The 16,178-nt window shown below is 44.3% G+C and overlaps 3 protein-coding genes across 6 annotated transcripts in view; 2 read left to right on the forward strand and 1 right to left on the reverse strand.

Moving 5' to 3' along the window:
• rhogb (ras homolog family member Gb) overlaps positions 1-1,372 on the reverse strand; it is a 6,914-nt gene extending 5,542 nt beyond the window's left edge. For 2 of the 4 annotated variants that reach the window (XM_040181295.2, XM_040181296.2), the window contains exon 1: positions 1,103-1,372. The gene's annotated coding sequence lies outside the window, so the exon portion shown is untranslated. The remainder of the gene's footprint in view (positions 1-1,102) is intronic. The other 2 variants (XM_078107109.1, XM_078107110.1) reach the window with 1 other exon arrangement.
• A 950-nt stretch (positions 1,373-2,322) lies between these two features.
• Positions 2,323-5,526, forward strand: LOC144410391 (uncharacterized). Its single transcript, XM_078107108.1, has 2 exons — positions 2,323-3,937; positions 4,107-5,526. The coding sequence occupies exon 2, from the start codon at positions 4,606-4,608 to the stop codon at positions 5,275-5,277; it is 672 nt and encodes a 223-aa protein (XP_077963234.1). The 5' UTR covers positions 2,323-3,937; positions 4,107-4,605; the 3' UTR covers positions 5,278-5,526.
• A 2,761-nt stretch (positions 5,527-8,287) lies between these two features.
• On the forward strand, positions 8,288-15,193 carry guca1d (guanylate cyclase activator 1d). The gene is made up of 4 exons (XM_040182536.2): positions 8,288-9,198; positions 13,015-13,164; positions 14,398-14,485; positions 15,008-15,193. The coding sequence occupies exons 1-4, from the start codon at positions 9,004-9,006 to the stop codon at positions 15,130-15,132; spliced, it is 558 nt and encodes a 185-aa protein (XP_040038470.1). The 5' UTR covers positions 8,288-9,003; the 3' UTR covers positions 15,133-15,193.
• Positions 15,194-16,178: the final 985 nt, after the last annotated feature.

The following is a 16,178-nucleotide window of genomic DNA, read 5'->3' on the forward strand; positions in this document are numbered from 1 at the left end:
CGCTACACCTCCAACCACTACACCACCCAACACTACACCTCCAACCACTACACCACCCAACGCTACACCTCCAACCACTACACCACCCAACACTACACCTCCAACCACTACACCACCCAACGCTACACCTCCAACCACTACACCACCCAACGCTACACCTCCAACCACTACACCTCCAACCACTACACCACCCAACACTACATACCCAACCCATCCAACCACTACACCACCCAACGCTACACCTCCAACCACTACACCACCCACCACTATATCTCCAACCACTACACCTCCAACCACTACACCACCCAACGCTACACCTCCAACCACTACACCACCAACCTACCACTACACCTCCAACCCACCACTACACCTCCAACCACTACACCTCCCACCACTACACCTCCAACCACTACACCACCCAACACTACACCTCCAACCACTACACCTCCAACCATTATACCTCCAACCGCTACACCTCCAACCCAACACTACACCTCCAACCCAACACTACACCACCCAACATTACACCTCCAACCCAACACTACACCTCCAACCACTACACCACCCAACACTACACCTCCAACCCACCACTACACTACACCCACCACTACACCTCCAACCACTACACCACCCACCACTATATCTCCAACCACTACACCTTCAACCACTACACCACCCACCACTACACCTCCAACCACTACACCACCCACCACTACACCTCCAACCACTACACCACCCATCACTACACCTCCAACCACTACACCACCCACCACTCCACCTCCAACCCACCACTATCCCACCCCTATACCTCCAACCACTACACCACCCACCACTACACCTTCAACCACTATACCACCCACCACTACAGCTCCAACCAGCAGGTTCAACAAACAAACAAACAAAGAGCCTATTGATTCACGGAGGAATTGATCTGCTGATGGGAAGTAGAGCTGAGATCAATAACCAGAGAGGAGACACACACATACACACTCTCACACACACACTTACAACCACAGACACACACACACACACACTTACAACCACACACACTCACACTCACACAGCCGGTGGGTCTCGGGTGGATTGAACGACGGAGACTTACCGGTCATCGGTGCTCCTCTCCGGTCACAGAGCTCCGCGTCTGGGCGTGTGTGAGTGTGTTCGTTTGTGAGTGTGTGCATGCGTGTGAGTGTGCAGAAGGGACAGCGGATCTCTATCTCAGTACGAGGTGTGCGGGTGGGGCTAGTGAAGAGGAGGAAGTCCGAGAGGAGAGACAGGGGAAGTGATGGAGCAAGTATGAGGAAGTTTACCGTGCGCGTGCATGTGGGTGTGTGTGTGTGGAAGTAACTTTTCTGTTTGTTCAGTCCGGTCTGAGTTGAGAAAAAAAACCTTGTGTATCTGCTATATTTTAAAGAACCAACCAGAGATTAGCGCGTCAATGTGAGGCCCCGCCCACTATCAGATTGATTGACAGATTTCAGAACAGAAGCTTGGAATTTTTTTGCTGGAAGAGCTGGACATTGTGTGTCATTGTATCGTCCATTTGTAGTCATTGTGTGTCCATTTGTAGTCATTGTACCGTCCATTTGTAGTCATTGTACCGTCCATTTTTAGTCATTGTGTGTCCATTTGTAGTCATTGTGTGTCCATTTGTAGTCATTGTACCGTCCATTTGTAGTCATTGTGTGTCCATTTGTAGTCATTGTGTGTCCATTTGTAGTCATTGTACCGTCCATTTGTAGTCATTGTGTGTCCATTTTAGTCCTTGTGTGTCCCTTTCAACTGCTGGATGTGTCAAAGGTTTCTTGTAATTGTTTTTGGTAACAAGGATGAAGAATTGAAGCACTGAGCTTCAATCACTGATGTTAAAACCACAAACCAAGCTAGAAATCAATGTGTAATTATGGATTCGAACCTCAACCTGAACACTCATATTAAGACAGTTACACAATCCGGATTAGAGGACCTACATCTCAACCAGATTTGGAAAAACGTTTCCATGCATTTATCTCCAGTAGACTCGACTACTGTCTTGTCTTCTGTCCACGTAGGACCAGGAAAGTGGATCACATGTCTTTACATTGACTTCCTGTCAAACAAAGAATTGACTTCAAAATCCTGCTGTTAGTTTATAAAGCACTGAATGGTTTAGATTCCTGATCTGCTGATACTTTATGAATCTCCACAAACCCTCAGGTCGTCTGGGACGGGTCTGCTTTCTGTTCCCAGAGTCAGAGCTAAAGATGGAGAAGCAGCTTCAGTTCTTCTGCTCCACATATCTGGAACAAAGTCTCAAAAAGTCCCTCAGCTCCTTCAAGTCCACATTAAAGACTTTTCTGTTTGCTGCTGCCTTTAATTCACCATTTCTGAATTTCCGAATGTTGTTACTCAAATTTGATTCTATTTTTATCTTTTTAACGTTGTCCGCGTTTTAAGGACTGTTTTTCGTTAATGTTTTGATCAATGTTCTTAACTGTTTGTAAATCTCCTTGCTTCATGTTTGGAGGTTTTTAATGGTTTTATGTGAAGCACTTTGTCTTTGTGGTCTTCGTGTCGCCAGAGTAGAAGCTGCACCTACTCCGTGCGGCCGCATGGGGGCGCCCTTACACCGCTGCTACGGACACGTGTCGCCTTCAACTGTTAGTAATAGTACAACGATTTAGTATAACAATAACATGTTTCCATTTTTAACATTTCTATTCATGCAAACAGTAATTTCTGAAATAATTATACAATGTAAAGATATTTTTTGCAATAAAATGTAAAAATATTGCCTTTCTCCTTTGCAAACCCAATTTTACTTTTGTTGCATAGCTAGGGTCTTTTTATTTTGTTTAGTTGTATAAAAAAAAAAATGTAATAACTAGTTTTGGTAAAAAATTGATTTCCTGTTTTAAAGAATGGTTTAGATGAAAAGTAAAGTACGTAAAGGAGACCAAAGAGGGCTGAGACTGATTATGATTAATTATGATTATAATTTAATTAAGATTATCATATCGTCTTTGAAATCTTAAAACATGTTTATTCCATCAGTGTTTAACTTATTGGTGTTGCGTCTCATAATGCGATCCGTCACTTCTGCTCCACAGGAGAATATGCAGAAGAAATAAATGTTAAATCGCTCACTCTGGATTCCGAGCTCGCAGTGGGTCCATGAACGCACCGTAGGCCGACGCCTGTTTTCCCTTTTTTTCTCTGCAGCAGTTTGTTGAAGTTTGAGTCTCGAGAAGAAGAAGTGAGGGTCGATGGATCAGACAGAGGACTTCCTCTGCAGCTTTCAGAAGTTTCTCGGTGTGAAGCCCAACAGCTGTGTGACCTCTGACCTCTCGGCGCTTTGTCCTTCAGCAGCTTTGATTTAAAATATAAATAAAAGAAAGAAGAAAACTAATCGATGAAACACTTAAAGCTGAAGTGAGAAAGAAGTCAAACCTCTTGGGGTGATACAGGTGACAATGATTTGGGTTTTATCAATTCATTTAAGGCTCATTTACGGTTTAAATATCTCGTTCCGGGTAGTTTAGATTAACGAGAGACCATTTAAAAGCTGAGAAGAATTTTTCAAAATAAAACATTTTAAGTCAGGCGATGTTGGAAGAAGAATCAAATTCTTGTGTTATGTGTGATTACGAACTTCATCTTGGTCCTCTAACATGAGAAGAAGTCTGCAACATGGAACCAGAACCTCTGGGCCCAGAACCTCTGGACGAAGTAAAATCTCATTGGAGAGATACAAAAAAGACAAATGTACTTCAAAGAGACTCAAACTTGCTTTTATTTTGAAAAGGTTCAACTTTGAACATGTTTCCTCCACAGACATGGAGTGTGTGTGTGTGCCTCTGGTGTGCGTTCTGGGTGTGTGTGTGTGTGTCAGGGTAGCTCACCAGGCAGAACCTGGACCAGAATCACCTCGCTGTGTCCAGCAGCAAAGCAGCCTCAGGTAGGAAACGCACTTCCTGTCTGTGTGGTAGTACTGCTGGTGCCCAGAGGACGTACTTTATACAGTACTACATTTCAGAGGTACCTATCTCCGAGGTACATGTAGTAATTTATACTGTACTACTGTAGACTATGAGGGAGGTATTATATATTAAATATTGTTGTTGCAGTTCGCCTACAGAGCCAACAGGTCTGTGGACGACGCTGTCAACATGGTCCTCCACTACATCCTCCAGCATCTGGACTCCCCAGGAACCTACGCCAGGATCCTGTTTGTGGACTTCAGCTCTGCCTTCAACACCATCATCCCGTCTCTGCTGCAGGACAAACTCTTCCTGCTGCACCGCCCGACTCCACCTGCAAGTGGATCACAGACTTCCTGTCTGACAGGAAGCAGCACGTGAAGCTGGGGAAACATGTCTCAGCCTCCAGGACCATCAGCACCGGTTCCCCCCGAGGCTGCGTTCTCTCCCCTCTGCTCTTCTCCCTGTACACCAACAGCTGCACCGCCAGCCACCAGTCCGTCAAGCTCCTGAAGTTTGCGGATGACACCACCCTCATTGGACGGATCTCTGGTGGTGATGAGTCCGCCTACAGGTGGAGTCTGACCATCTGGTGTCGTGGTGCAGTCAGAACAACCTGGAGCTCAACGCTCTAAAGACAGTGGAGATGGTTGTGGATTTCCGGCGGAACAGAGCCCCACCCTCCCCCATCACCCTGTGTGACTCCCCCGTCACTATTGTGGATTCCTTCCGTTTCCTGGGCTCCATCATCACCCAGGACCTCAAGTGGGAGCTGAACATCAGCTCCATCACCAAGAAGGCTCAGCAGAGGTTGTTCTTCCTGAGGCAGCTGAAGAAACTCAACCTGCCAAAGACGATGATGGTCCACTTCTACACGGCCATCATGGAGTCCATCCTCTGCTCCTCCATCACCGTCTGGTACGCTGCAGCCACAGCCAAGGACAAGGGCACGCTGCAGCGTGTCCTCCGCTCTGCAGAGAGGCTGATCGGCTGCAATCTGCCGTCCCTGCAGGACTTGTTCGCTTCCAGGTCTCTGAAGCGAGCTAAAAAGATGGTAGCCGACCCCTCTCACCCCGGACAAAACCTGTTAGTGCCCCTTCCATCTGGCAGGAGGCTGAGGTCCATCAGGACTAAGACCTCCCGCCACACCAACAGTTTCTTCCCGTCGGCAGTCGGGCTCATCAACAGAGCCGGTCCCCCACTGACTGACTATAACACTCCACCGGTCACTCCCCTTCACACTGCACATGCCACTTTAACTGCAATTCATCACTTTGTCACTTGTCACTTTGTCTCTTGTCTGTTACTTGTTTGTTAGTGCACTTTATGCTTAATACTTTTCTTTTTAACTTTTTAATATTTAAAATTTGTTTAACTTTATTCTCTTGTTTTATACTAACCCATAGCCTTAGCCTTATTCTACTAACCCATTGCATCAGCATTTCATTCCACTTTATTTTATTACCTGTGCACTGTTGTCTTGTCTGTCTACTGTCGCGCACTAACCGCCGAGACATTCCTTGTATGTTTGACATATTTTGGCTAATAAATGTTTCCTGATTCCTGATTCCTGATCCTGATAACCTCATTGTGTACCTCCTACCTCACCTGGTATCCATGGTAACGACCCCCATTCCACCCTCCCACTTAGATCTCTGGGTAACACAGACACACTCATGCACAGACTCTGATGTTTCTGACCAAATACGGTCCTATTTGAGTGTGACACACTAGCTAGCTGTTAGCCGAAGCTAACGGGAGTTCTTCTGTTGTCGGTGAAACGACATCGGTGAACGAATGAAACAGAACGCTGTAGAGCAGCTTCTGTTCCACGGGGGCCCTTAAAGGTCAAAGGTTGATCGCTGTGATTGATCTCTATCTATATGATATATATCTGTAGAAGGACGCAGATGATTGGATCTGTTGCAACCCGGCATACATAGGACATTACTCAGGATTCCTCCTTTGTTTCTTTATTTTGTTCAAAAGGGAACCAGGTAATAAACCTGGAATAATAAGAAATGTTTCAATTTCCATGTGCAAAGAACAACCAACACAGCTCCCCAGTTCTCAATAACATTATTCAAATTACAAATAAACATGAATATACTATAATAACAATAATAATAATCCACCATCATCATAGTTTCATTATGTGCCATATATGTATATATATATATATGTGTAAATATTTATATATGTATGTATGTATATATATATATATATATATATATGTATGTATATATGTATGTATGTGTGTATATATATGTATATATTTGTGTGTGTATATATATATATGTATGTGTATATAAATGTATATATGTATATATGTGTGTGTATATATATGTATGTATGTGTATATATATGTATATGTATATATATGTATGTGTATATGAATGTGTGTATATATGTATGTGTATACATATATGTATATATATATGTATTTATGTATATATATGTATGTATGTGTATATATATGTGTATATAAATATATATAAATGTGGATGATAAAAAAGTACCAAAGCAACTGAGAAAAACTAATTACAGTAAACACTGACTGAGCAGCCAATCAGATCACTGACTCCTCCCCCTCACCCCTCCCAGGCTGCAGAACGCTGCGTGCAGTTGGTGACCGTGGAAGAGGAGGAGGAGCTAAGGAGCGAGATCGACTCAGCCAATCAGGAGGCTTCATGTTCACATTCATGACGTGCTGCGGGCTTTCTCAGGGACATTATAAACCGATCAGACTGACTCCGCCCCCCCTTCTCGCGCGGTGAATCGCGAGGCTCGCCTGGCTCTAAGCCTTCCCCCTTTTCATCCAGGCTCCACCCCCTGCAAGCCCAGATCTCGGGTGTGGGCGGAGCTGAGAGGTGTCCTTGGCTCCTTTAGCTCCACCCGCTCGCTCTGCGTGACCTCCGACCCGGCGGAGGAGGACAGAGGACACAGAGGAGATGACGCACGGGACGTCAGCGGGAGGAGGAACTCCTTTAATAAGAAACAAGGACGCCACTGAACTCACCGACCTAATTCCTGTTACACCAAAGAGGAAGAACGGTGGCGGACGGGAAAGTCAACGTCTTACCGCCGGTGCGACTCGGCCGACGCTGCGTTCAGGGCCTCACAGGAGCTTTCACAAAACACATTAAACTCAGTTGTTTCTCTCCTTTTGCAGTTTGTGGTCCAAACATTCATAAAGTATTGACTTTATTGAGAACATCATTGACTTTCATAATGTCTCCACCATTCTCAGAGATAATAATAATACATTTTATTTATCAGGCACTCTTCATCAGCAGATCTTAGAGTGCAACAGAGATAAACATAGTTAAAGCCAGTAAAAACAAGATAAGTCTCATTTCATTTATCAAAGTTCTATATGTGTATTAATGTACATTTTATAGCATAACAACAACGATTCAGATCTGATTCACAGAAGATAGAATGAAACTGTCATAGATCATAAGATAAAAGATATTAAATGTATCAAGTTCTTGGTAAGTAGCCGAATGTCTGAGGTTTTTTGTTTGTCGATCAAACTAATCCACAATTATTAAATCAAGAGAAGAACGGAGGAGGAGAACACAGAAAATCCAACTGAAGGAGAAACCAACAGATAGAACAGATGTTCCTGCTGATATTGAAAAATACTTTTCAGGATCAGGAATCAGGAAACATTTATTGGCCAAAGTATGTCAAACATACAAGGAATTTGTCTTGGCGGTTAGTGCGCGACAGTAGACAGACAAGACAACAGTGCACAGGTAATAAAATAAAGTGGAATGAAATGCTAATGCAATGGGTTAGTAAGAATAAGGCTAGGGCTATGCTAGGCTTTTATTTAAACTCTTGCTCTTCAGTTTGATTGCAAGGATCATTTAAAATGAATTATTGCAGGTTAAAGTATTTTTCTTTCTAATGTGAACAAAAAAGTCAGAATGTCCTCAAAACTTCAGTTTATTAGAGAAGCCAGAGGACTCATTCATGATTACTTAGATACCCAAACACAAAGAGGCAAACCACCTCCAGGTCTATCAAGTTTAACTCCTCTGCTCCATAGACGTCTCAGTAAACGTCAGTCTCTACTTTCCAGTCTTCTTCAATACAGATGATGGTCATTCAGTAAATAATGGACCATTTGTGTTGTTTACATCTTTTTGTGGTTGTACTGAATCTCGGTTTTTACGTCTTTTCCACCAAGGCAGGACTGGTGCTGGTCGGGGGCCAGAGCCTAGTTTCAAACGGGTTCTTTGGTTCTCCACCACCAAAGCACCAGCTCCCAGTAGCAGCATCTCACTGCTGGTCTGGATGTGAGAAGCGCTTACGTCAGCGGCTGGGGGCGGGGTTACCGTGACCAACAAGGCGAGAGAAACTTCTGATCCGCCATTTTTCATACCGTACATACCGTTACTCTGGCTTTTGATCTCCGTCTGTACGAATAAAGGCGAACACGTTTGATCCGCCGTGTGTGGATGTCGACGTCGGTCCGCAAAGCCATGAACATCAGTAGCAAAGCAACGTCCGCCATTGTTGATGATGTGTTTGTGTTCGGCGCCGCCGCGCTAACGTTGCTGGGAACGATGAGACGTACTTCTTTGGAGGCTCGTCAGATGAACCAACTCCGAACCAGCTCCTGGTTCTTGGTGTTTGTGGTCATTTTTTCTCTCTGTTGTTGTTTTGTGCCTTTTCCCCGCTGACCCCGGCGGTAAAGCCTCTTGGCTCGGCCTCCCGGTGGCAGAACCCTCGCTAGCGAGCGGCCTGATCTCATTATGGAGTTATTTCAGGTCTCTGCAGGACCTAAGAGGGTTAGGAGATCCTGAGCTTTGCTCTCAACCTGCAGAGTCACTGGCGTCAGCCGCCTCTGTGAACTTCTCCCCTCTTTCACTGGCGTTTCCTCGTCTCTATTAAAGGACTTTGGACCTTCCCTTTCGTAGTTATTCTTCAAACCTCCATCAAAAGAGCTCAGCTGGTTCCATCTCCTTCACCAACCGCTCTCCGTGGAGGTGAGAGTTCCTCGTCCTCCCTTCTTGTGTTCCTCAGAACAGCGATGGGGAACCACGGGTCCAATCTGGACGACATCCTGGCCGAGGACATGCACCACTGGTACAACAAGTTCATGCGGGAGTCCCCGTCGGGCCTCATCACGCTGTTCGAGCTGAAGGCCATCCTGGGCCTGAAGGGCATGACGGAGGACGCCAACAGCTACGTAGACCAGGTCTTCCTCACCTTCGACATGGACGGGGTGCGTTTCACACGAGTCCTTTCAAACTAAAAGCGCTCAATATGTTTATCAGTTCAATATCGGAAGGGTCAGGGCACGTTTTGAGGAATATATTTTTTTATATATAATATACGTATGTGTATGTAAATATACATTTCTATATATAATCGCATAATAAAATATTTCAGTTTGTCAATTGAAACCAGATAAACAGCGTTGGATTGAACATTGACCATAAGGTCCTCAGAAAGAATGGAAAACAAATCTGTGTGTCTGAATAAATCAAAGTCTTGTAATAAAATTGGTCATTGAGCGTAAAACTCCATAAACCTGTGTAATGTAACTTTATGACGGAAAATTTGAAACTAACGACTTATTTTTGGGGGCAAGCGCTTGATTTGATTAATTCTGAATTATTTTTTCAATCCATCACTTAAAAAGAGTTACAAAGCAATTGTTTAACTCTATAATATAAATTCTTATGGTTATTGGTTTTGATCTTCAATGTTGAAATTAGAATTGTTGACTTTTTATCTTGTGATGGTTTGTTTTGTTTGTAGGAGACACTTTCTGTGAGACCGTCTGTTTTGTTCTTCACGTATACAATAAATAAAACAATAAATATGCTGTGAGTCCGTGTTGACGATAATAATATTATATATAATATATAAAATAATATTATTGTTAAATATTAGATCTCACTTTGAGGACATGAATACTAATTTGATCATTGTTTGTTTCGAAAAGAAGCTTCCACAGTTTACCTGGAAAATCTTTAAGTTCTTTAAATGTTATTATTCAATCATTCATTGATCGGGACAAAAAAGGCACTCATTGTTTGGGGACAAAGACGTCGGTCATTGATCGGGACAAAGACGTCGGTCATTGATCGATGATGGACAAAGACGTCGGTCATTGATCGATGATGGACAAAGACGGTGGTCATTGATCGGGACAAAGACGTCGGTCATTGATCGATGATGGACAAAGATGTCGGTCATTGATCGATGATGGACAAAGACGTCGGTCATTGATCGGGACAAAGACGTCGGTCATTGATCGATGATGGACAAAGACGTCGGTCATTGATCGATGATGGACAAAGACGTCGGTCATTGATCGGGACAAAGACGTCGGTCATTGATCGATGATGGACAAAGACGTCGGTCATTGATCGATGATGGACAAAGACGTCGGTCATTGATTGGGACAAAGATGTCGGTCATTGATCGGGACAAAGACGTCGGTCATTGATCGATGATGGACAAAGACGTCGGTCATTGATCGGGACAAAGACGTCGGTCATTGATCGATGATGGACAAAGATGTCGGTCATTGATCGGGACAAAGACGTCGGTCATTGATTGGGACAAAGACGTCGGTCATTGATCGATGATGGACAAAGACGTCGGTCATTGATCGGGACAAAGACGTCGGTCATTGATCGATGATGGACAAAGATGTCGGTCATTGATCGGGACAAAGACGTCGGTCATTGATCGATGATGGACAAAGACGTCGGTCATTGATCGAAGATGGACAAAGACGTCGGTCATTGATCGGGACAAAGACGTCGGTCATTGATCGATGATGGACAAAGATGTCGGTCATTGATCGGGACAAAGACGTCGGTCATTGATTGGGACAAAGACGTCGGTCATTGATCGGGACAAAGACGTCGGTCATTGATTGGGACAAAGACGTGGTCATTGATCGGGACAAAGACCGTGGTCATTGATCGGGACAAAGACGTCGGTCATTGATCGGGACAAAGACGTCGGTCATTGATTGAGACAAAGACCGTGGTCATTGATCGGGACAAAGACGTCGGTCATTGATCGGGACAAAGACGTCGGTCATTGATTGGGACAAAGACCGTGGTCATTGATCGGGACAAAGACCGTGGTCATTGATCGGGACAAAGACGTCGGTCATTGATCGGGACAAAGACGTCGGTCATTGATTGAGACAAAGACGTCGGTCATTGATCGGGACAAAGGCCGTGGTCATTGATCGGGACAAAGACGTCGGTCATTGATTGGGACAAAGACCGTGGTCATTGATCGGGACAAAGACGTCGGTCATTGATTGGGACAAAGGCCGTGGTCATTGATCGGGACAAAGACGTCGGTCATTGATTGGGACAAAGACGTCGGTCATTGATCGGGACAAAGACGTCGGTCATTGATCAGGACAAAGTTGTAGTCATTGATGGAGACAAAGACGTCGGTCATTGATTGGGACAAAGACGTCGGTCATTGATCGGGACGAAGACGTCGGTCATTGATCAGGACAAAGTTGTAGTCATTGATGGAGACAAAGACGTCGGTCATTGATCAGGACAAAGTTGTAGTCATTGATGGAGACAAAGACGTCGGTCATTGATCGGGACGAAGACGTCGGTCATTGATCAGGACAAAGTTGTAGTCATTGATGGAGACAAAGACGTCGGTCATTGATCGGGACGAAGACGTCGGTCATTGATCAGGACAAAGTTGTAGTCATTGATGGAGACAAAGACGTTGCTTAGCTCTGTGACTAATGAGATCACGCTGTTTGCATGCAGAGACAGTCGGTCTCGGAGAGCTAATGGGATTGAGAGGCTGAGCAGGTAAAGTTCGGGGAGGATGAGCTCCACTCAAAGACAACAGATCTGTTAAATGCTTTTAAAATGAGGTCAGATCTTCGGACAGTTTGTTCGATCTGAAAGAGATGAAAGAATCGACGAGTTTAAACTACGATGTGAAAAGGGAGAGTATCTTTAAACAATAGTACGAGAAGATAGTACTAATACATTGAGAGTGAGAGTACTCTGTCATTGTAGAGGCAGGTCTCCCCGCTACCGCTATTCAACCTGAATGGATGGGGTCCAGCTTACATCCAGGACCTGGTCCAACCCGACATCCCGACCCGCACTCTCCGCTCTGCATGTGATAAACTGCTTGTTCCTCCTCACTGAGAGCAAAACACTCGACTAGATCTCCACTCTTTGCTGTCCTGCTCCTAAATGGAGGAAGGAGGTCTCTGAAGACATCAGGACCACAGAGAGCCTTCACATCTTCAGACTAAAGACACACCTCTTCAGACTCTACCTCCACTAACACACTAACTAACTGTAGCACTTACATTGGACTTATAATGGTTCTTATCTACAGCAAGTTGTACATCGGCTTATTTGAGGAAATCACACTTTCTTGTTTCTTCTTCTGAGTTTGTTCTTATTGTGAGTCGCTTTGGATAAAAGCGTCAGATAAAGGACATGTGATGGAATGTAGAAGTACCAATATCACAATGGGAAAATATTCTGTCACAGTATCCATCCATCCATTGTCAGACCGCTGATCCTGCACACAGGGTCGCGGGGGGTCTGGAGTCCATCCCAGCCAACTTCGGGCGATAGACAGGGTACATCCTGGACTGGTCGCCAGCCAATCGCAGGGCAACACAGAGACACACAACCATTCACACTCACACTCACACAACTACGGGCAATTTAGAGTCACCAATTAACCTGATCCCCAGAGCACGTCTTTGGACTGTGGGAGGAAGCCGGAGAACCCGGAGAGAACCCACGCAGACACGGGGAGAACATGCAGACTCCACACAGAAAGGCCACTGGGCAGAATCGAACCCAGGACCTTCTTGCTGTGAGGCAACAGTGCTAACCACCACGCCACCGTGCCGCCCTCTGTCACAGTATATATATATATATATATTATACTTTCAACAATTTAAATTCTAAAAGTGGGAATAACAAAATATAATCAGGAAAGCCAGAAAATACTTTCATCTTTAAACCCACATTACAGAAGTAAACCTTCTTCCTCCTTCCTGCAGGACGGGTACATCGACTTCGTGGAATACATCGCCGCCATCAGCCTGATGCTGAAAGGGGAAATCAACCAGAAACTGAAGTGGTACTTCAAACTGTTTGACCAGGATGGCAACGGCAAGATCGACAAGGAGGAGCTGGAGACCATCTTTACGGTGAGAAACCTCGTCCAACCAGTGATGACGGATCCTACTGAGACAAATAAATATAGACTAGAAGAAGAAACAGACCCTCAAGACATCCTCTTAGAATACAAAGAAGGGATTCTATTCATTATTATGATTTTTATATTATACGCTGCTCAGTCCAATGTTTAGCAATTATAATAATAATAATAAGTTATAATTAACAATGTTTCTGAAGCTTACGGCCTCAGCTGGTTACCCACAGAGGCTGGAAGGACTTATATATACACATACGTTACAATAAAGTCAGCTAACTAGCATTAGCTGCTACCTACTGGAGCTGTGATGAACATTTCTGTAGCTTCTCTTTGCTTCTCTCCGAATTCTCCTGCAGTTTCTTCCGTTTCTTCTTGGAACCATAAAATTCTCTGAACAACAATTTCATTCTGAGGGAAACATTACAACCAAACCCTGAAAAGTTCAGAACGAGAGCAACGCGTCCTTTGACCGAAATAAAAAAGTAAACTTTACAAACTGATGCCAAGTCCTCGATTTAGAGGATAAAGATTTGAAAATACGTCAAAGCTAAATGAGAATTTGCTATTTGTAAACAAAACAAAAAAGATGATGATGATGCAAATTCAGTTTTTTCTCTTTGACTAGAAACATTTTGGATTTTGTTTGAAAACGGAAGTAGAATCATAATTATGAAACATTGTGCTCAGCAAAGCTCAGTGAGTATATTTTATGAGGTACAAGTACAAGTACAAGTACAAGAAGAGATTCCTGGGAGCTTAAGGGAGAAGCAAGTGACTCAGCGGGAAGAACCGGGTTGGATTATCTGAGATTAGAGGCTTAATCTGCTGGATGGCCTGAATCTGACAGCTGACAGGAAGCTTCTGACCCTCAAAGCTTCATCGCAACCACAAACGTTCTAACAGCAATTTGATTTTATGAATTTAAAATGCAATAATCTGGTCATTCTCAAAGAAAGACGACAAGTACCTTAAGGGAAAGAAAAGAAAGGAGTGAGGTTGAAAGGTGAGATATAAATGATTGAAATAGAGAGTAGAAAAACATAATATGAGACAATGAACAATCATTTCCTCTTTTCATTTTTCCACTTGTGATTCTAATTTAATGAATTATGAACGTTTGATCACAGATTACTCGCAGAATCTTTGACTCATTTGAATTTATTGTAAACTATTAGAGATAAGATGAAGTGGTTTACAGGAGGTGTTTTTACGGCGTCCCCTACAGGCCATCCAGGACATTACACGGAACAGAGACACCGACCCCGAGGACATCGTGTCCATCATATTTGAGAAGATCGACGTGAAGGGAGAAGGTAAGAAACGAGGAGGAAGAAGAAAGAATGCAACGAAACACGATGCTCTTTACCTGATGAGAGTATTACATGAGTATTACATAGGGGTATTACATGAGAGTACTACATGAGTACTACAGGGTGTTAGATGGTTGGCACACACACAGATCTAGTACCAAACCTGAGGCTGCGCCTTGTTAATAAAGTTGACAAAGCATCACTAAACCCTTAAAATATACAGTAAATACGATGATCTGGAGATCTTTGAAAAGCCCTAAAAGCTGGAATGAAGAACAAGGAGGACTAAAGCTGTTAAAGTTAAACTAGACTAAATGTGGGCAGTTAACCATTTAATTACAAATAAGATGTCATTGATCACAATGTCATCGTTAAACAAGATGAACTCTTCTCTTGAATCAAATGTACGTGAGAGCTGCACTGGATCGATTCAGATATCCAACATTTAAATTAAGACAAATATCAGATTCTACGAATGACGAGCAGCATTGGTGCCCTGAGTGTAACCGACCTTTGACCCCTCAGGTGAGCTGACCCTGGAAGAGTTCATCGAGGGGGCCAAAGACCACGAGGACATCATGGACATGCTGAAGAGCCTCATGGACCTGACGCCAGTGCTGGTCATCATTGTGGAGGGCCGGACGGGGTGAGGTGCAGCAGGCCTGCCCCCCCTCCGCCCCCCCACTTCCTCCCCGTCAAAATAAGAGACCCGACAGACTTGTTGAGGACACCTGTGACGAGACTGAAGTAAAACGGAGTCCAAGAACAAACTATTTCCGGACAAAGAATCTTTTGAAGAAGTCTGATGAAAAAAGAAAATCCACCATCACAAATCTTTTGTTCTTCGAAAAAAATGTTAAAAATCCTCAGAACTATATTTTTGATTCCAGTTTCCAGAGAGGGCACAAAAGAGGGGGAGGAGCTTCAACACGTCGCCCGTAGAGGGGGTCCCGAGGTCCATCGGAAACCTGCTGATCTTATTCAGAACTTTGCCAATTTAGGAAGTGGTTTTCATGGATGGCATTCGGACCGGCGTCCTCCGGCGTCCTCCGGGGTCCTCCGGGGTCCTCCGGGGTCCTCGGGGGTCCTCTGGGGTCCCCTGGGTTCCTCGGGGGTCCTCCGGGTTCCTCCGGGGTCCTCGGGGGTCCTCTGGGGTCCCCTGGGTTCCTCTGGGGTCCTCCGGGTTCCTCGGGGGTCCCTCCTCTCAGATAGCAGCTGGTTCTCACGGACAGAATAAAAACAGATATTCTCAGAACGAGGTCCAGAAATCAACTTTATTTTGTTTATTTACCAATAATGTTTGTCAGATAATAATTTCTTATTCACGCTGAGACTTTATCAAAACTACCACGTCGGTCCTCCATTAGAGGCCAGTTCAGAGAGCCAACTGGGCCAATCCGGGTCAAACCGGGCCCAACGGCGCCAATCCAGGTCAAACCGGGCTGTCCAGGTCGAAGCAGGAGTGATTCAAATGTAAATAAAGACCAACACACAACCAATAAACAAATAAGGAGATCTGTGATTATTGATCAGCTGCTCTCTTTGCGTGATCGATGAACCAAATAATCAACCAGCTGATTGATTAATCAGTCAGTCATGTCAGTACATCAGGTACATTTCTACAGTAGTACTTAGGAGGAGGACGAGCGGTCGTACATCCCGACTAACAACGCTTATTATGCAATAAGGAGAATTC

Source organism: Gasterosteus aculeatus, chromosome 7 (genome assembly GCF_964276395.1).
Source record: "Gasterosteus aculeatus chromosome 7, fGasAcu3.hap1.1, whole genome shotgun sequence".
NCBI lineage: Eukaryota > Metazoa > Chordata > Actinopteri > Perciformes > Gasterosteidae > Gasterosteus > Gasterosteus aculeatus.